We start from the raw sequence: 21,695 nt of genomic DNA, 5'->3' as shown, positions 1-21,695 counted from the left end.
CCCAAGTCAACTGGGTTTTATAGAGAATTTAATTAATAATACAATGAGGAATCAGAGAGAGAGAGAGAGAGAGAGAGAGAGAGAGCTAAGCTTTTAAGATCAGTAAGTCCTTAATAACTCACCCTAAGATCTGTTCAAGTGAGGATTCAGGGGGACAGAGTCTCCCCAGAGGGAGTTCCAGCCAGAGTCAGCCTCCCTTGAGAGACCTCATTAGAGACTGTTCTTCTCTCAACAACCTCCTTAGAGACTATCTCTCAAGAGCCTGCCTCTTTCAACAGCCTGTCCTTTTCTTATATAGGGGGTTTTCTCCTATGTCACCTCCCCTAAGTTCCTCCATCTACCAATCACAGTAGACGTTTTCCAAAGGACAGCCCATCTGAATTCACACCTGAGTAGACTAATCCTTTTAGTAAGCCACACCTGAGTAGGCTAGAATCTCTGAGTAAGTTTTTTCCTCTTTGCTCTTGTAAGTTCACAAGTTGCCTGACCTTTATAGGTACTTAGCACCCCTTTGTGTTAATTCTAAAAATAGGCATGGCTTAAGTATGAGTTTAAGTATTTTTCATTGTTCAGCAAGGAGTTTTCTCCCCTAAAGCAGGCTTAAGTACGGGTGGAGTAGAAGTCTTCACATTTTTGATCTAAGTAGAGTTCTCACTGTCCAAATGGGGAATGGTCCCAGTAGGGAATTGTCCCAATGGAGAATTCCCCAATGGGGAATTTTTTAACATTCACAAGTCTGAGAAATTTCAAGATTCACACCAGGGCCAGTGGATATACCTGTGTTAGCTTTGTGTTTGTGCTGGCCATATTTTCAGCTGTACTTGTCTCCCCAACTGGTCCTCAAGAAACACCTTTCACATAGGTATTGAGTGATAATACATGTATGACCCAAGGGAGTTGCTTGTTGGCTCCCGGAGAGAGAGCAAAAGAACATGAATCAGGTAACCATGGAAAAATACTTTTAAATTAATTAATTTTTTAAAGAAGAAAGGGGAAAAAAAAACTATTGGGTAGAAAGAAGAAAATCACCATTCAAGTGAGTAATGAATGGCACTGAAATGATGAAATCAAATGGAAGTCTGAGATTCTGTCACATGGCCTTTTCAAAATATAGTTAAATAGCCTAAACCATCTTAAAGGGAAAAAATAAGAAAGAAAAACCTTTCCAACTGATCAATTGAAAGGGTTTGTTGTTACTTTATAGGAGATTTCCAAATGATATGTCAAGCCAAAGGGCAGGTAGTTGGTGAGCATTGATATACCTGCTCGGTGCCCGATACTATGTAAGGAGAAGCAGAAGCCAATCCTGCCTTGAAGTAGCTCAAGGGCTAATGGGGAGACAACAGGCAGATGGACATGTGCAGACAAGCCGTGTCCAGGGTAAATGAGAAATAAGGGATAGCACAAAAGCACTAAAATGAAGAATTATCACTCACCTCTCTGGCTCCTCTCTGTCCCAGCTACAACACTTTGCACTTATTCCCTCTGTTGATTGTCACAGGAACCCTGGGAAGGTAGAGATGGGCGAAGGATGAAGTGACAGGAAACAGGTTTGGGCTTCTGAGCAGATTAAGCAGTGCATGCCAATTGCCTGACAAATCAGGACTAGCCCCTTTTGCATACAGGGGTACAGAGACTTTTCTAGATTAAAGCAGTTTTTAATTGCTTTATTTATTATTAATTTTATTATTAAATTAAAAGCAATTATTTAAACTAAGAATTTAATTTTACTTAAAATTACTTAATTAAGGCCAATTAATTAAACAAAACTATACAACGTTAGGTAATCTGATTTCTAATTGGAGGAAAGATCAGGGACTTTCCAAGTTGGGATGGAGAAAGCAAACAAGAACACGAATGATTCCCTGAATTCAGAAGATAGGTGTCCTCCTCCCCAGAGTATTTAAGAATAAGCAAAGAGCTCCGGAACAGTAACTGATTGGCCAGTCGGGGCCAGTTTTCAGAGAAGACCTGTGGACTGCCTGAAGTGTGTGACAGTGAGGCCTTGGGTCTGCCTGGTTTCTGGTCAGCATCACCTCGGGTCCTAGTTATGAGTCTCTAAGCAACAGGTAGGGGTAATCCAGCTTCCTAGCCACTCATGACCAGGTGCAAACAGGGCAGGAAGTTTTCTCCCAAGACAGAATTTGACCTAGCTGCATAGTTGCCTAGAAAGGGAGCTGAATTCGCTCCAGAACTGAGCCACAAGAGGGAACTGGGGTTGGTCACTTGCTCTCCTCATCCCTTAATTTCCTCAAGAAATGTTGTTATCCTCATTTTTTACAGAAAGGGAAATTGAGGCAAATGAAGGTTAAATGACGTGGCCAGGATCATAGCATTTGTGGTTTTCTGAGGCTGGATTTAGAATCACTATTTCCTGACTTCAGGTCAGGTAGTTCTCTCCCCTGTGCCACTGAGCTATCCTGGAGGGCTTGGGAAGGGCCTCCTGTAGGAGGTAAGATTTTAGTGGGACTTACAGGATATCAGGGATGTCAGTGGACAGAACAGAGGAGAGAGATCATTCTAGTAATGCAGGAAGCCAGAGAGGATGCTTAGAACCTGGACATGGAGAGTCTTGTTCATGGAACAGCTAGGAGACCAGGATCTCTGCATGAAAGCGTGTATGATGGATGTTAGAGGTAAGAATATCGGAAAGGTAGTAGGGTCTGGGCCATGAAGGACTTTAAATGCCAAGCAAAAGACTTTGTATTTGGCCCTGGATGCCATAGGGAGCCACTGGAGTTTACAGGGGAGGTGGAGCAAGCAACATGGACAGGCAGACATGCACTTCAGGGAAATCACACTAGGGACCAAATAGAGAATGGACTTGAGTGGGGAGAGACCTGAGACAGGCAGACCCTGAATCCACTTCAGCAGGCCAAGCATAAATATTCTCTGTCCCTCATGTGGAACTTTCTCTTCTTCTTTTAGGCCTATTAAAGATCCATTCCAACCAGTCCAGTCCTCAACAGGCTGTGCTGACTATACCCAGCCAACTCAAACCTCTCAGTGTGAATACTGCCTCTGGAGGCATCCAGACCATCCTGATGCCCATGAATAAAGGTAAAGCTTTCAGGCATGTGCCTGGAGCATTGGGACTTTTTCTTGGATTCAGAAATGGTGGTAAATAGAAGTGATTAGCCCAGCTTCCCACCATTCTGCTATAGGGATTGTGGTAGAGGGAGAGTTTCACAGAGCATACTTCTGGGAGATTAGAGAAAAACTGGTTTAAGATTTCCATGGCTCCATATTGTATGGAGAATTTCAGCCAAAGAAGGATAGAAAGGGCTTAAGAATAAAATACCAGCAATCCCATTGGGTAGAGGAGGCAGAGCTGTCTAAAAAAGCCCCTAAAAGAGGAATGGCTGCCTCTAGAGATGGTGGAAGTCTTCAGATGCACATGAATTGGACATTTGTTGGGGATATCATGGAAAGGCTTTTCATTCAGGGAAGAGGAGGTGGGCTACATGGGTATTAAGGTCCCTTCCAGCTCTGGGGTTCTGAGTTTCTGCATATTGGCTCTATCAGTGTGATTGACTTGGCCAAAAAAAAAAAGATTCTGGTGTTTTTTTGTTATCCATTTGGAAAAAATGGAGATCACCTAAAAGGATCTAAAAGTCAGATGAATGAGACTCATAAACACTGGCCATTTTGCTTCTTGTTGGCAGATCTATTCCTAGGAGAAGTCATGAACTCCCTGTAGGGAGCTCTGGTTAAACAAATGAATTAGAGAGGAAATATAAAGTCTTATCTCAAAGGAAGGTTTTGGATTTATTGATCTAGTTTTATCTCCAACCTATATTACCACATATAAAAAACTTGGTACCACCATGCAAACTTATCAAAATCTCAGTAAAATGGAAGAATTTCTTTGTTCTTTGTCATCTTGGAATTTTTTCATCCTGAATTCATGCTACTTCAGGTTGAAATTAATTTTGAGGGAACACACAGGATATCAGCTTGTCACATCCTTCACAGAAATTCTCATAATGTTGGTTTTTGATAATCAATCTTTGAGCAAGAAATGGAAAATTCAGCTGTGAAATAAGAGGTTGGAGTTGATGCCCTCTGGGATCCCTTTTAGCCCTAGATATAGGGATCTTCTAGAAAGTTGAAGAGAAAGGCTTTAAGAAACTTATACACTGTGGAGCCATTGAACCAGTCCTCGACCCCCAGTCACATCAGCTCTGCTTCAAGACTCATTCCACTGTTAAGCCTATTATTTGTTCAGTATTGCAGGATGAGGGCCAAGTATGGCTTCGGTTTAGAAGGACATTTGCTCTTGGACTAGTGGATAGTAGACAGTGAGGATGACAGGGCAGTTGATGAGTCCCCAGTTCTATCTAGATATCAAAGCCAGTAGTAGTCTGGAATCCTAAAATGGGAGGCTTTTGTTTCTTCTTTTAATGTTTAAAAAAAAGTGTTTATAATGATATTTGTTATTACAACATATTGAAATTTATTCTTTTTTCTCCTTTCAGTAGTTCAGTCATTGTCTGCCAGTAAGACTCCTGCCATGCCCTCTGGGGTCACCCCCAGCTTGGCCACTGTCAGCTCTGCTTCAGCCACTGTTACTAAAGGTAAAGTGTTTTTCCTTTATTAAAAAGAACAGGAGAAAGATGCATGAGCATGTGCTTCCACCTGGGTAAGATGTGATCAGCATTCATAAGTCAAGGCACGATGGATGGTTTGAGGAGTATGGAAGATTTCTCTGATTTCAACAAGAGAAGGTTTGCAGTTTGAGGTGTGGGCATTGAAGGCTAGGTAGGATGGGAAGCTTTGTGGTCAGCTGCTTCCAAGGAAGTTCTTGGAACAGGACACAGGACTCCACTGCCATCTGTGTCCTGCTGGGAGTCTCAAAGATCAATCCCCAGAGGGAAACATGGGACCATGGCAAAAGGAACTCTTCTGTGAGACTTCAGGATATGTCCATAGCTCTGCTTTTACTGTTTTCTTCTTTCTCTTTCTGGTGGGGGAGCCATTATAAGTTCTTAAGCTGGGGAATGTCATAATGAAATTCGTGCTATAAAAAGATTATTTAAGCAAAATGTGGAGAGTAGATGACATGAAGAAGAGTCTAGAAACAAGAAACCCACACCAGGAATGGATTATAGGACAGCTATGAATTCTGTATGTTTGATAAGGGTTGGTGCAATTAGACGGGAGGAACATTGGGAATGAAAGGATGTGTGACCAGGAGAGACATTGCTGGTCTTCAGTAGTGGGTAACAGTGGAAATGTAGGGAAATTAGATGGGAAATGCCCAAATACTTGGGTTTTACTTCTTCTTGCCTTGATCATTACACACAGAAAGGCCAAGAAAAGGGCTAGAGGTTCTAGGAAGTAGGAATATGGAACAGGACAGCAATTGGAGAGAAAGAAGGAAATTGATTCCTCTCATTGAACTCACTTGCTTTGATTTCTTATAGGATGTCATTGGGGGAATCTCTTGGTTGTCTTCCTGCCTTAGCTTTTTGCACTCTCACTCCCATGTGCTTTGCTTGACTGCTGACATTATTGCGCGAAGAACACTCCCCACCACTGGGTCTTCTGACAGCTTTGTCCCTGAATTTTGCAAGGGAAAAGACTTTTGTGTTTCTGCTAGAGACAGGTGCTGCCTGTGGCCACTTAGCCCTGCCTCATGTTTATTTCCCTTTGCAGTGAAGACAGAACCAGAAGCCCCAGGACCCAATGGCAGCCTCCCTTTTGTCTCCCAGGAAGTGCAGGCAGAAGTGAAGACAGAAGAAAGTACTGAACTGGGGAACTATGCGATCAAGTAACGTTCTTTGTTCTTTCTGAGAGCTTGGGTTTGGGGGGCTCTTGGGAGGGTGTGCTCTGAGTATGACGATGACAGCTTTGGGAAAGCTCTCTCACAACTCAGGAACACTCATGTGAGGGCTAATTCTCCATTTTACAGAGGAGGCCACTGGCTCAGAGGGGAAGGGCCCTGATTTAGGTCTTCTGGTTAACCAGGGCTTCTGACTCTTGGGCTATGCCCTTCATGATCGTTCATTTATCTTTGTGCTTCAGATTCATTCCTGGGAACCTACTGAACAACTAGTTTGTAGATTGGATGGTAATATAATGCATGACCTCTGTTGTAGTGAAAATTTTCACCTTTTAAGATTATTATAATATTGAACAATGGCCGCCAAGGAATTTACTTATGAAATTCCTAAAATGAAACACTCAAGTCAGAATGGAGTTTATGGAGGTTTAATCACAATGGGAGTAGGGAAAAGGAGAGAGGAGAAAAGGGAAAGGGGTTACTCAACCTGTGACCAAGGCAGAGGGAGTTTAGGCCCAAAGGGCCTTGACTCACGTGACCGATCTGAAGGGAAGCTGTCTGCGGGCCTCCTCTCTGTTCAAGCTTCTAACATGAACTGGCTTCTAGCCCTGTCTACAGGAAGTGCGCAAATTCCCAAGGCTGTTCCCTACCTCACTTCCTGTGCCTCACAAGTGCCAATGGTGGCTCTACCTTGGCTTAGGACAGCCCAGGTGGGCAGTTAGTTATTTCTGATTTGTCATTGACTATCACATGCCCATGTACTGTGGGTGTGCACAATTTTTTGGTGCTATACCAAGATGGAGATTTTAAAATTCACACCTCTTTGGGGGAGACAGTTTAAGCCCACTATGGTTTCTCCTCTCCTTCCATCTATTCCCATGTCTCTTCCAGAGTTGAGGGCAGTTTCCAAGCTAAAGAAGGGAGTTGCTCCAAAACATCCTATTAATCCCTTGATGCATATGGATGACATGATGTCCTAGGCCTCTGTGTGGAAACCACAGTAAACAAATAAACTGGTCCATCCTGGAGACTTTCTCCCTTGCCCAGAATGTCATTTCTACAAGATACCTCCTAAAATTCTTAATACACACCAAAGTGAAAATAGAAATGGGAAGCTTCAAGCTTAAATTTGGAAGCCAAACTGAGCCATTAATTCATTGAATGAAGGCAGTAGGTAAAAAGACTTGGTCTTTGGGCAAGACATATTGAGCAAAAAGATATCTTGGAGAAAGTTATGGTCAGATATGTTAAGAAACTTATTAGCATCCAGAAACCAGAAGGCTATTTAGAGCAGTTGGCATCTATAGATGCCAGTCTTAATGTAGAATTTAGGATAATCAATTTAGAAAAGCGTCCTGACATAAAACTTGTACTTGTACTAATCAAAAACAAGACCCAGACCTCAAGATGGTAGGAAGTGGTAGAATCTGTGCAGTAATGACCTTAGACATGATCAGGTGACCAAAATTCTATCCCTCATAAATCAGTCTCCTATACCAGTGGGCCCTTTCACCTTTGCAGAGGGAAAGGGTATGAATTTATTGTATCCTTCCCATGCAACACAGAGCCAGATATAATAAATGGCTTAATAAATTTTTATTGCCTTGAATAGACTTTGGGGCAGTCTTGTTCTTTGTGATTTTGTAGTATTTGCTTTTATTTGTTTTGGACTAGCTATTCTCCCTGTTTAGATCGTTAGAACAATGTATATGTATTTTAACTATACTTTGCCATACCAATTCCTTATACTCCAAATTATATTTTCCAATGAAAAGCTGCTTTCAAAGTATAAAGACTTAGCTAAAGTTTCAAAACCTTGTAAGAATAGGATTACACATGTAGCAATCATCTCTTCCGTCCTATCTTCTAGAATTATCTCAAAGATGTTTTCATTGAGCCTGACAAAAATGAGTTCACGTCTTACGTGTTTTTCCATTATAAGACGCAGTCATACCCTATGCATTGGTGTGAGTAATATGAAATATCAGATAGCAGAATAACAGCATCTCCTAGGACCATTCTTATTGGAACGCCATCCAAAAAGATGAGAATGAGATGTTAATGATGGCCACTATGTATTTACATAGCTCTAAAATATTTACAAAGCATTTTTATATACTATCTCATTCATATAGTGACTTATTTTCAAGGATGAGCCATAATTTGTGCTTCTCCAGTTGCCTAATAACCTACTAGACTTTAATCCTACCATTTTGTTTGTTACCTCCTTAAATCCATGTTAGGAACTATTTCACACCTCTGAGCCTCAGCTTCCTCCTCTGTAAAATAGGTGTGGGGAAAATAGGACTAGAGGATATCTAGTCTCTTTGCGTCTAAGGACCTGGGCACTCTGAATTGTATAGAATGTAATTGCTTACCTAGCCTTGTAGTGTGCTCTGGGCCCTCCAGAAAGAGAAACCCAGCAGTGCTGAGATGCTACATCATGTGTCTTGGTCCCTGCATCTGTGTCATCTTTATGTGACCTCTACTTCTTGGGTATCATGGTTCATTAAGGATTTATGGAGGGGAAGCTATCACCTAGTATTCCTCTCCCCAATATGGCAAGCCAGGAGAAAGGCAGACAAACTATCTATTCATTTTGAATTGAGAGAAACAGGATCCTGTGTACCCGTCTGTCTCCCAGGGGTGGTAAGAGCTCAGTAGGACTGCATGTGTTAGGTGCTTTGTGAACCCCTGGGCACTACATGAATGAGAGACATTGGTTTAGAAACCCAACCACCCCAGGGATAGTGTGTGCTCAGCCTTACCAGATTTGTACACCATCAGACTTTGCCCATGTGGTAGAACTTTTCTGTTGTAATAGGCACTATTTTACTCTGACTATTGCCTGGCCATACAGTGGAAAATCACAGACAGGGCAAAACTGGGAAAGGATACTCAAATACTAGAAAAAGTAGAGGAAACCCAATAATATTAGCCACCCTTTTGAACAAGGATCTAACGTGTTTCTATAATTTGCCTGGAGGAAAAAAAGTTATTTCTAATGAGATTTATAGCTAGTAATTTATGGGATTTATTGCTTTTCTTTTTTTAATCCCTTGTAGCATTGAACATTTAGAAAATACCCAACAGCTTCTAACAGCAATAGTAAAGAAGATCCCATTAATCACTAAAAAGGGTAAGTAAATGCTACTCAAAAGATATGAATTTTTTTCCTTTGGACTCTTACTGTACTAAGCATAGTTAGTGTACTATAAATTAACAGTACTGGCTTTTTATTTTGCTTTGTTTTTTCATTTAGGCAGATAAAAGTTGTATTTAGAGCAAATAGTTTCTTGGGCAGATAATCTGGTTTTTCATTGTTTCCTTTGTCATTGATTTATGAAAATAGAATCTAAATTTGACATTGCCTGGCTAGTTTGGAAATATTTGGAAACAACAGTATTGTTTTCTCCTTGGCTTCTAATCTTTGACCCTAAAGGTCATTAAGAGAAAAACAGAAGCGAAAACAAAATCTGACCGTATGGGGTTTTGTGCTCATTATTTGGAAAACTATAAAGTGTTCAATGTTAGTGTTTCTTTGGTTGGTTATTGATTCTATATTACATTTGTGCCACATTCCCAAGTAAAATCCTATCTTTGTGATCCCTGGTCCTAGGCCCAAATCGTGCAAACCCTTAAGGACCTTAAACATTAAGGGTGTTTGACCTAGATTGTGAGGCATGCAACCCTGAGAGTTATCGATACTTTCGGGTGATTTGTTGGGTCAAGATCATTCAGTCAGTCAGTCAGCAAACACTTAGGAAGCCCTTATATTCATTATTCTATACTTGATTCTGGAAGCATGCAAAGATTAACATGATATGTTAGGGCCTATCAGAGACAAATATAATGCCATTAACAAATGACAGATACATAAATAGTATGACCAAGTGCCATGTTGGAATCGGGGGAGGTCACTTTCATCTGACAGGATTAGGAAAAGTTTCATTTAAGAAGTAGCTTTGGAGCTGGGTGTTGAAGGTGAGATGGATGGGAAAGTGTGTCAGAGATGATTAAAGCTGAAAAAAGTTGGGGGGGTGTTTGGGAACCATATAGTTTGGGTGCAGGGTAGCTTATGAATTCAATACAATTCATTCAATACAAGGCTGCAAAGGTAGGTTAGGGTTAGATCATTGAAGGCCTTGGAAGCTGGTTAAGTTGTTGGAGTGTCACTCAGGCATGGAAGACCAGTGATAAGAGGGACGATCAGTAGAGCATGTAATGTAGGTGAATCTAGCAAGCAGTTTAGAACATAACGGGGAGAGCTGGAATTGAGGCAAGGAATGAGGTGGGGGCGGGGGACGGGGGACGGGGCTCTCCTATTCTTTCAGGAAAGCATGTAGCTCTCTTGGTCTCTTTTAAAAGGTGCACACTGAATCCGCCATCCTGTTTCTGAGAGCATCTCCTGCCCTCTTCTCTCATGTCTGGTAGAAGTCACATTGAAGTAATACTTTGAACCTGAATCGCTGGCAGGGACATCCTCATAGTGCCCTCTAGGGCCCTCCAGGTCCAAGCTCAGAGGTCACTCAAACTCAGACTCTTTGCCTTTGCTTGTTGTAAATATCTTTATTTAAGTATATTTCCTTTCTGAGCTAAACAAAAGTGAGTTCTACAGATGAGCTGGCAAATGTCAGCACCTGTGGCCTCCACTGTCTCATCCCAGAAGCTGTCCGCTTCCCATGCTGAACTGCTCATTTTGGTTTCGAGTAAAGTGGATCCAAAGGACTTGGGAGCTGGCACTAGCAAGTCACATTTGGCTTGGATCTTTTTTCTTTTAAATTTTCATTTTTTGTTATTGGGAACTTTAAAAACATCAACACATGTGGACATTTCCATAGACGACGAACAGAAAAAGAAGAATGTACACAAACAGTGACTCTTGCCTCTAGCTTATTTTTTAAAAATACGATAAATTCTCCTTGTTAGTTTCAAGGCTGTCTTACTTATCTGCTTCTCCCTTTGAACACTTCCATTCTCTTCTCTGCATTTTTTTTCTTGATTATCTGGGTACTTTATTGTTTTTTCTCCAATTTTAAATTCTGAACATCAGCAAGAGCACTTCTGTCTTCAAGAGTATATTATCCATGAAATTGTACATCTCAATTCTATACAACCTACTTTTCTTTTTTCTTTAATATTTTTATTATGCAGCATATGTATTATTAATAGAATGATTTTAAAATACAAATGATGTCCACTTTAAATCCTTTGCACATAGCACATTTTTTCCATTATGTGCTTTTTTCAAGCACATTCATTCCCAATGACAGTAATGTCGATAGCTTGCCTTGAGTCTTAACAAAAACTTAATTCAGACTTTGCTGGCGGTATGCTTTCTAGGTGAAGATGCCAATTGTTTCTGTGCAAGTTCTGTGGAGCAGTATTATAGTTGGAACATTGGGAAACGGAGGGCAGCAGAGGTAATCCTGTCTTTATCTATCACCAGGGTGTAACTAAAAAACATTTGGAGAGGAAAGGTAGCAACACCTTCAAACTCTGGCTGCCAACCTGCTGGCCTAAACCTTGCCTCTTTGGAGCTGAGGATGAGGTTCTTTACACACTGCTTTGGTTAGAATGCTTTATGAAATGATAGTTTTCCCTTATGCAAAAAATGGCATTTGGAAAGGCCTCTTAGACAATCACTCTCTAACATGGAATTAGGGTATCTCACTTCCCCATCCCAAAATGGCAGGAGCATAGATGCCATTTTAGAATTTTCATGTCTTCTGATGTTTATGAATTGGAGAATGTAAATTCCATCTTTTTTCCCCTAGTGGCAACGAGCAATGACAATGAGAAAAGTGTTACAAGAAATACTGGAGAAGAATCCCAGGTTTCACAATGTGGCGCCCCTCAAAACCAAGCACATTGTCCATTGGTGTCGTTGCCATGGTTATACTCCACCAGACCCAGAGAGCTTGAGAAATGATGGTGATTCCATTGAGGATGTTCTGACGCAGATAGACAGTGAGCCAGGTAAGCAGCTAGTGAAGGGAAGTTGTGTCACTTCCATCTCAAAAGGAGCAAGGGATTAGATTTCTGTCTTCTTGCCACATCCCCAACAAATAGGACCTGCTTTCCAAGTGAGGGAGCACTCACCTCCTGATTCCGGCCTCTTCCATTTTTGGCCAGCCTTAATCATTTAGAAGATCTTCCCTACTTCAACCAATATCTTCTGCACCTTCCACCCATTGTTCTAGACTCTGCCCTTTGGAGCCTAACCACAGCAATTCTAATTCTTGTCCCACATGATGGTCATTCAGCTACTTGGGAGTTTATGAGATTCTCCCCAAGTTTTCTCTTCTTTTCCAAGATGAACATCCCTTCTTCCTTCTACTGGTCTTCAGTTTGGCATTTTGCTACTTTTTTCTGGACAGCTTCCAGCTTTGTTTCCTCAAAGGTGGTTCCCAGAAGTGACTAGTATCCTCTTTGTGATTTGACTAAGGGAGAGGACAGTGGAAACACTGCTTCATCCTTCCCTTGGGAGACCCCTTCTCCTGACTCCACATCCCAGAAAAACAGTTACTTTTTTAAACTGGGATGAACTCGCTGTGTCTAAAACCTCCAGGTCTTCTCAGAAACGTTTTTTTTTTTAACCCAGTATAGAATTTTATATTTTGACCTGATTAAATTCATCCGATTTGACCAGTCCATCATTCTAATACCATGTTTGGATTCAGCTTCTTTCGTCCAGAGTTTTGGGAAGTCCCGGAAGCATCTGGTCCTCTGCCCGTTTTGACAAGCAGTGCCATCTCTGCTTTCATCCATGTCACTGATGAAAATGTTGAACAAGCACAGGTCCCTGGGGCATTCTGCTTAAAGACCTTGACCTAGGTTGACATCAATCAATTCATGAGTACATTTGTAAGCCAGTCATCCAACTAGTTCCAAATCCAGCTAACCATACTAGCATCTAACCCTTATCTCCATCTCATCCACAGGGATAGTATGGAGACAGTTTGTCATATACTTTGCTGAAAACTAAGTGTGCTTTGTCTGCAACATTTCTCTAATCTGTGAGTCTAATTACCCTGTCAAAAAAGGAAATGAGGATAGTATGGCATGACCTGTCCTATGTAAAGCAGTGTTGTCTCTTCCCCAAGCAGTGTAGATTGTAGACCTTCTGTGCCTTAATTTATAGTCTTTGTGAATGAATTGCCGTGGCCAAGAATATTGGACTAAGAGGAGACTTGTTTTGACCTCACAAGACTTGGCAGTCTACCCTCATTATTATTTCTCCCTCTTGAAGAACTATGTAAATGTAGATTGTTTTTTCTGTCATGTTACCTTCTCCATGACCTCACTCCCATCTTTCTTTGTGAGTCTATCAAATGTATGTGTTCAACTATCAGCTTCTACAAAGAAGATGGATAGAGCATATATTAAGCCCCTATTGGGTGCCCAGGCATTGTGCTAAGCACTGAGGACATAAATCAGCTCCTGCCTTCAAAGAATTTACATTCTAACAAGGGAAAAACAATATTAGGGGTTGGAGGAGTAAAAAAGACCCTTGCTGTGGCTGGAGATGTCTGCGGACTGTGGTGGAGACCTTATAGAACCAAGTAGGGAAGAGCTGATTTTTGCAGATAGAATGAAAGAAAGGTGTAGTAAGTGGGCAGTCTCTCTTCCCACAATTCCCATTGCTTTCTAATCATTTCCATTCAGCTATAGCATCATCCCTCATTGCCATTCTCAACTCCCAAACTAACTTTCCCCAACTCTCTTCCAAGTCATCTTTGGCTCTTCCTTTTCCCTCCACTTTCATGCCCAATGACTAATCCCTATTCATTCTTCTTAACAGAGAAAGTGTCTTTCACCTATCCGCATACTTTGTTCTCATTGCCATGGCCATGAACAACCCTGAATTCCCCCAGTGGTCCATAACTTGTCTCTTTCCTCCATGTGGTCCATCTTGCTCATTGCCATTAGGGGATTTTTGCTAAAGTCTCATTTTCATAATTATCTCTGCTCAGAAGGTTTCAGGGTTTTTACCACAGGCTACAGAGTCAAGTCTGGACTGGCATTCAGAGCTCACCACCACCGTCTGTCCTCTATTTGGCTTCCTGGTTTGATCTCTCACTTCTCCACAGAAATGTCCCACTGTCCCTTTCCTCCCAGATATGCTACCTTTTCCTGTTTTTTGTCTTTCTCATACTGTTTCTGCTCCTTGAAGGATCTCCCCCATTCTTCCTCCCTTTCCCTCCAGGTCTGATTTAATTCCTGCCTCATCTCCAGAGTTTTCTTGGATCACTCAAGCTCATAAAATCCTTTTCCTCCTCTGATTCTATACCGCTTATTGTCTGTGCCATTTATCATTGTTTCTGCCATTTACTCCCTATCATTTACTGCTTTCTTTTATTATCTTTTTTTTACATGTAGCAGTCTTCTCAATTAGATCATGCTTCCTTAAGTTATGAACCACACCTTCAGCTTCTTTACAGCCTCCACACTGGCTAATGCAGAATAAATAAATACTAAATATATTTGATTGATTTTTTTTTTTACATTGTACCACAGTGAAAGCTCTCTGAACTGGCAGAGTTTGTAGATAAAACCTTGGACAAGTCATTCCATCTATCTGATCTTAATTTTCTTCTCAGTGTAATGAGAGGATTGGACTAGATGATCTCCATATACCTTTCCAGCTTCACATTACTCCAGAATTAATTAAAAGGCTTTATAGAAGTCAACATAGGAAAATTAGTGGCATTTGAATTTTTTGGCCCCATTATTACGCAGTAGCCCCGTTCTAAATTGTATATAAATCTTTGAGCAAAGATTGTAGCCTTGTGGTTCAGAGAGGATATTTAGGTCCTTTTCTGCCTCCTGCATTCATAGCACTAACTTAAAGCTAGAAGGGACAAGAGAGATCTTCTAGCTCAACCCTCCTAGTCCATGCTTCCTAAATTTTCTCAGTTCTTGTCCTGACTTTCTTAGCTCTTAGAGGTCGGGGAATGAATATATCAAAGACTTTTTTTCTTTTGTTACTCCATCATAAGACTCCTGACTTCTCATTTAGAGTGTCCATCTTCCTTCACCACCGCTGATGATCTCTGCCGAAAACTGGAAGACCTGCAACGGTTTCAGAAAAGAGAGCCAGAGAATGATGAGGAGGTAGACATTCTCAGTGTCACTGAGCCACTAAAAATAAGCATCAAGAAGGAAAAGGAAGAGAAACAAGAAGAAGTGAAGTTCTATTTGGAAACAATGCCTGCCTCTGAGTTTGTCAGTGACACAGCACAAAAGGTAGCAAAATAGAGGCACCTGTCCTCAAGTTAATGAGGAAAGCGCCTACCTCCTGCCTAGAGGACGAGATGCTTTGTAGGACTTGGGTCTCATGGAGGATCTAAGGGCGCTTTGGGGGATCAGTTATTTGTATGCTTCTCATTCTGATTAGTATAGAAAGCACCTGTTCCTATGTACCAGGGGGGAGAAATAACCAGAGTTTCTCCTACGTGGGCTGAACAGGAGCCAAAGTGAAAGGGACCCACAGCCCAGAGCAAATTCCTTGGAAGGTAGAGGAAGGCACTGAAGCAAAGTACAAGGATCAAAATGAGAACCTCCCTCTTAGCCCCTGAGGTACCACTGAATTAGATTCCAGGGCTCCAAAGGGCCAGGCTTAGGGCTTATTCTTACCATGTAGAATATAAGACTAATTTTTGAAAGGTAGATAGAGCATTTCTTAAGCACGTTCTCTGGGTGCTAGGTTCTATGCTAAGTGCTCAGGTTACAGATACAAGTGAGACTGTTCTTGCCCTCAAGGAGTTCACACTCAAAATGAGGGAAGAGTTTAGAAGAGAACTAGATAAGAGGCAGGCAGGTGACTCTGTATAGAGAGGCAGGCCTGGAGATAGGAGGTCTTGGGTTCAGTCTGGCCTCAGACTCTTCCTAGCTGGGTGACCCTGGGCAGGTCACTTATCCCCCATTGCCTAGTCCTTACTGATCTTCTGCCTTGAAACCCATACTCAATCTTGATTCTAAGATGGAAGGGAAGGGTTTGAGGAGGGAGGGGGGTTTGGTGTAGAAGAAGGGCCCCATCCCCCCAGGCCATCATTTGGAGCTGGTAGCTAGGAAGGGACACAAAGCCTTGATTCTAATCAAGATAAGGCCCTGGATGGATCCCAACAAGGCATCCCAGGTTTTAGTGGGTAAGAGGGGCAGCATGGTTTATAATGATGACCAGAAAACCAAAAATAGGAAAAGCAAAACTTTTAACTTGTTATAGATTACAATGAAACATGGAAACATCCAGTTGTTTTTCTTGTTGTTTTTCTGCATTTTCCCATTGATTTTAACTCTTAAAGGATTCCCTCCACTCATCTGTGTCTTATATGGAATGAAAACATTGTTTATATGGAGTGAATGAGGATTCTTCCTTCTCTCCTCAGATTGGAATCGCCCTTGAGCCTGTGGAACTTCACAAAAACACATATGCATCTGTGGTTGAAGATATGATTCTAAAGGTAGGCAGCCCAGCAACTCCAAGAAAGTGTTCTGGGTCCAGTGCTAAAAGGAATGAAGAATCTCACTGGGAAGCAGGACAGGCCACTCTGTCCTCTGGTTCCATTTTTTGGACTTTCTCATTAGTTTCCTCTGGTTATACGTGGTTGAGAGGACTATGTCTACAAGAGGGGTTCCTGAATTTTCCTTCTGATTTAAGGTGTAACATTTGTGTTCCAGTGCTTTTAGATAAAAGCAAATAAGATAAAAGTTTTTAGATAAAAGCAAATTTCAGATCAGCTAAGATTAGAATACCACAAAAGCTGAGTGTTCATGCCACCTTTTAAACATATGTCTTTCCCATTTAAAGCATTTTTAAAAGAGGTCCAGAGTAGGAATGTATTAGTTTATTCTGTTTATTTTATATATGTTGTTATTTCCTATATTAACATTTACCTGAAGGCCATGGAAAAGTAAATTGAATAAAAACAACATTGTTATGAGCCTTTTAGATAAATTATTTGAGGCAAAAAACTTCTCATAGTTCCCACACAACAGCCTGAGACTCTTTGTTACCAGATGTCATAGCAGTACTAAAACAAGAAAATTCCAGGACAAGGCGAAAATAATTACCCATGCTTCCATTGCTGACCTCAAGAATACCTTTCTTTGGGAATCCTTCAGGCATTACCATTGGCACTTACCAACCTGCCAGGGTTATTGTAAGGATCCCTTGAGATAATGATTGGAAATTGGAAATTGGAAAGTGTTTAGTACCACACCTGGCATGTAGTAGGCACTACGTAGATGTTATTGTTACCGTTACGCAGACATGTAGGAGAAAGCCACTGTCCAGAAGCCTGGGGTCCTCACCTAGTTCAGCCACCTGAACATCTTCCCAAGAAAGCTGTCCAGGCTGTGAATCCACTCCCCTCTTAAAATTTCATCTTCCCTGTTAAGGCCCTCTCCTTCATGGACTCACATTCTGTGACTGAGGGAATGTTGCACACCTTGGTGTGACAGTCTTACACTTGCCTCACCTTTTCCCTTCTCTGCTGTTCAGGCATGGGCAGGTCTTCTGTCATGAGTTTTGAACATTGTCTTTCAATGGGTTTTCCCAATAAAGACCACCTATTTCTTCTGGCCTTTTAATAAATCAAAGCTCAGCTTCTGATAGATTTTACCTTTCCAGAATGAATAAAGGCTTTCCTCATCCTCTTCATCATTTGGAATAACTAAGTCTTTACACACAATAGAACTGATCATTGAATTCCTCTCTAATTGCAGAGGTCTATGTTGGACCTTTGTCCAGCCCATAAGATAGTGGATAGGGCACTAAGAATCTCAGGTTTTATTTCTTCTTACTCTGGCACTTTTCCTCCCTTAGATGAGTTCCACCCCACCTTTTTGATTATTTGTTTGATTTCTCTCCATCTCAGATGCTGCCCATTTGGATCTAGGGATCTATTAAATTCTTGATTTCCATTTTGTTTATTAATGATTTCCAGTTACACATTTGTATGCACACGCACACAACACACTTTTTTTTTTTTATTAAAATGAATATGACTGTGGTTGCCTCCTTGCTGAGCAAGTTGGAATTTTTTTCCTTTGCTTCATCTCGTCACTTTTTAATTTTAATTTTTAATTTAACCCATTTAATATTCCAATGCACCCCTAAAAATCATATTTAATTTTTTTCCCCAGGAAAAATGTTAGCCAAAGAATTGTCTTGCTTCATCATCTTCTAGAATCATGAAATCATATTGTCTTTTATTGATCCAAAATTCATACTTTGGGTAACTTTATGGTCTTCAGGCTTGGTTGTTTCCAAAGTTCTGGAGGAAGGGTTACTGCATTAGAGCCCTGCATTCCCACAGGTGGTGGCCAAGATGACAAATAACAGAATCTTCTGTTACAGGCAACTGAGCAACTGGTGAGTGATATCCTGAGGCAGGCTCTGGCCATTGGGTACCAGACAGCATCTCACAACAGGTGAGGCCTTGGTTATCTCTGTCAGTGATGGCAACATGGAAATAAAAGCAACTGAATAGGAAATTATGATGTTACGATCTAGAGCTCATTGGGATAGACAAGACTTCAGCACTCCCAGGGAAGGGTTTCTCTTCTCACCAGCCACTTATGTTAGTTTACAGAGGCACACAGCCCTCTATCTGTGTTAGCCATATGTAGTTGGAGAACTGTCTGTTTGGGCCGACTGAAGAGGTGCTTACTAGTCTGGTCCACTGAGCCTTTCTAGCATGCTTTCAGAGGGGACAAAAGAGTACTCAGCAAGGGGCCAGCACAGCTTTTACAATTACCCTCAGTCACCTGAGGATGAATAAATATACTCCAAAGACTTTGAGGAGAAGCAGGGACATGAGCAGGCCAAAGAGAACTTCTTGTTCTCAGCATGGGCAGCTTTGAGAGCTCCTTCCTTCTTCAATGACTATAGAACAGATTTACCTTAGAGAGCAAGAGCTATGCAGGGTTGGCAGTGAATCGTGAGAGCTGCTGATTCGGTTCCCCAGAGGTTGCTGGAGCTTTTTCTGCAGGTATTCTAGCAACATTAGCTCCTTCATCATTGAAGGATAGCATCTTTTCATGGAGAAATTGATTGATTTAGAACATGAGTTACTTGGGTTAATTATTCTCTATAACATCTTTTCATTCACTTGGTACAGGACTCCCAGAGAAATCACAGTGATGAATATTCACCAGGCCATCTGCAATATACCCTTTCTTGATTTTCTCACTAACAAACATATGGGAGTATTGAGCAAGGAGCAGTAAGGAAGATGCCCCTGAAAAATAGGATGTGAAGACTCCTCAGCAAGAGTGCCTGGATCCCATGCTCTTCCCCAGTTATTAAGTGAACTAGTGAGGGGAGCAACAAACTCTTTCCACGTGAATTTAATTGATGTGAAGACTCAGTAGTAAGAGGGGTCCAAAGCCAGGATCCATGGAGGTGTTTCTGGTTCTCTTGGGACCACCTCAATTCATTTCTGTCACACCTCTGTGAGAGCCCCTAAGGTTTGTGCTCGGTTTCCAGGGGAGGAGGATACACCAGGGCTTGGAAGAAGAATGGCCACACAAGGGACAGATGGGAAGCTTTGGTGGTGTTGACCCACCTTGTTGTGGAGAGACATCGACCATGCCGGGACATCCCCATCCCCAATGGTGTACATTGAGCTGAATATGACTGGCTGCAGTAATCAGATCTGTGGGGAATAATGGACGTGCTGGGGAGGAGCACGACTGGCTCGTTAGAATTCTCTTCTCATGTGTGGAAGAAGATTGCCAGAACTGTTTCTTTCTGAGAAGACTCCAAGGCTACTGTCAAGCTTGAGACTGGGCAGTGAGAAAGCTGAACATTCCATTCATGCACTTAATTGGTTGGGAATTAACGACAGCCAAAAGTCCTGGGCCTGAGGAACAGGCAGAAACGGCTTCAGAACATGGCTCGCAGGGCGATGCTGACTTGTCTGAGTGGGAAGTTTGCTCTCTTTGCATGTAGACACGGGCTCTCCCCTTTGCATGGGCACCTCCTTGACAAGCAGCTCACTACATTGTGGGGTGTGCAGACGGGCTGCTGGAGAGTTGTTTATTTCTAGAGAAAACTCCCAGTGAGGACCAGATGGGATTCCTGCGTTGGGTGGGAGTCAGACATAGACACGCTGGCCCCCCTCTATCTCAAGAGGCTTGGATTAGGTGAGCTCCCAGGCCAGCAGCGTAGAGCACCCCGCTGCTCAGACAGATCTGTTGGGGAGCTCATTTCCCAGAAAAAGTAACCTGTGCAAAGACATACCTGCTTGTGCTTGTCCAGGACAGGAAGAGAAAGAAAGTCCCTTAGCTGTGAGCAAGAGGCATCACCCAGGATGGGAAGAGCTGTGATAGCCTTGAGGAAAGCCCAAGAAAGCCAAGGCTGATGCCCAGAGCACTGCAAAGGCTTCCTTGGTCAGTGGGCTCGTCCCCGAGTCCCTCTGCAGTGCAGATATCAGAGGCTTCAAACTGCCATCCAGAAGAATTAGCCAGCATAGACCCCGGAGGAAGCTCAGGACCCTTGGCATGTGATGGAATTAAGGTAGTGTTATCCGAACAAGCCTGTCCGAGTGTTCATGATCCCAGGCTGAGGATTCCTGAGTTAAGGAAGGTGAAACATGCCCCCCGAAGGCCTGTTTGGACATTATAATCTTGCTGGCCCGTGTCCTCCGGCAGTCTGGTATAGTACACGCCATGCCCAGGACACACAATAAAATCATTTAACTTGCATAAATGTGGAATATTTAAACAATTAAGTGAACTCCCAGCATTTGAGAGTAGCAGATATGTTTGGATTCAAAATGGAACTCTTCTCTAGAATCTTCAAAATCGAAGTTCTAGGGGAAAGGGTTGCAGTTGGTCCATAGCTGACCCAAAGGAAAACATTCTTTCACTGTGAGTGGGAGAATATAATAAATAGCTTTCAAGCGATGGAAATACTAAGTGATTAAAAGGTCTCCTTATGTGTTTAGACTTTCCCAGTGTATTTGTATGATAATGTGTAACATAATTGTGTAATATACATGGCTACAATAAATTCTCTTTTAGTAATTGTGATGGGCTTGTTTGACTCTGAAGTGTGGTCCTTTGGACATCTCCCCCCCCCCCCCCCCCCCATACATTCCATCTTAGAACCAATTGTGTATTGGTTCCCAGACAGAAGAGCAATAGGAGCTAACTGACTTATCTAGGGCCACAAAACTAAGCAGTGTCTGAGGTCAGATTTGAACCCAGGACTAGCTTTTAAAGAGATAAATAGGTCCAAATAGCTTTACTGTAGTGGTTTTCCATTTTTTTCCCCTAATAATTAACTGGGGTTTTTTGTTTTAATGCCATTCAATTTACATTTATAACAAGAAAAGAGTAAATAAATCCAGTGGGACATTGTAGTCACTTTTTTCTTTTAATGGGAGACTGGGAAGAAAAATATGCCCAAAGTAAGCCTTTCAGACTTTTTGTGGGGGGGTAGAAATAATGACCCAGTTTTAGAAATCTAGTGAAACATATGCCAGAGGGAGAAGTGGTCTTTCCTTGTAAGTTTTCACTTTTGTGAAGTTACCCTTCACTAGAAAACCAAACTGGCAAAAGGCTTGCTTTAAAAATAAATGTCCCTGTCCCCCCATCTCCAAATTTCATATATTGTAAGAATTCAGCAGAGGGATTGAATAGGGAAGTCATTCCATAGACATCAATCTTTTTTTTTTTTTAATCCCTCACCTTCCATCTTGGAATCAATACTGTGTATTGGCTCCAAGGCAGAAGAGTGGCTAGAAAATGGGGGTCAAGTAACTTGCTCAGGGACATCCAGCTGGGAGGTGTCTGAGGTCAGATTTGAACCTAGGACCTCCTATCTCTATGCCTGCTCTCAATCCACTGAGCTACCCAGCTGCCCCCTATAGAGATCAATCTGATCAGCAGAGACCAG

At 41.9% G+C, this 21,695-nt stretch overlaps 1 protein-coding gene across 21 annotated transcripts in view; it reads left to right on the top strand.

Annotated features, from left to right (window-relative positions):
* The window catches only part of YEATS2 (YEATS domain containing 2), a 110,263-nt gene extending 89,442 nt beyond the window's left edge, over positions 1-20,821 (top strand). For 11 of the 21 annotated variants that reach the window (XM_056819829.1, XM_007485956.3, XM_007485954.3 and 8 more), the window contains 10 exons: positions 2,929-3,060; positions 4,479-4,577; positions 5,659-5,773; positions 8,851-8,924; positions 11,129-11,208; positions 11,563-11,764; positions 14,808-15,034; positions 16,177-16,251; positions 18,150-18,223; positions 18,913-20,821. In XM_056819829.1, the coding sequence (XP_056675807.1) occupies positions 2,929-3,060; positions 4,479-4,577; positions 5,659-5,773; positions 8,851-8,924; positions 11,129-11,208; positions 11,563-11,764; positions 14,808-15,034; positions 16,177-16,251; positions 18,150-18,223; positions 18,913-19,021 (1,187 nt within the window). In that variant the 3' untranslated portion in view covers positions 19,022-20,821. Of the gene's footprint in view, positions 1-2,928; positions 3,061-4,478; positions 4,578-5,658; positions 5,774-8,850; positions 8,925-11,128; positions 11,209-11,562; positions 11,765-12,468; positions 12,653-14,807; positions 15,035-16,176; positions 16,252-18,149; positions 18,224-18,912 lie in introns of those variants that run through there. The other 10 variants (XM_056819836.1, XM_056819835.1, XM_056819831.1 and 7 more) reach the window with 4 other exon arrangements.
* The last annotated feature ends 874 nt before the right edge of the window (positions 20,822-21,695 follow it).

Source organism: Monodelphis domestica, chromosome 2 (genome assembly GCF_027887165.1).
Source record: "Monodelphis domestica isolate mMonDom1 chromosome 2, mMonDom1.pri, whole genome shotgun sequence".
Taxonomy (NCBI): domain Eukaryota; kingdom Metazoa; phylum Chordata; class Mammalia; order Didelphimorphia; family Didelphidae; genus Monodelphis; species Monodelphis domestica.
Note: the sequence above shows the minus strand (reverse complement) of the source record. Positions and strands in the feature narration are given on the sequence as shown.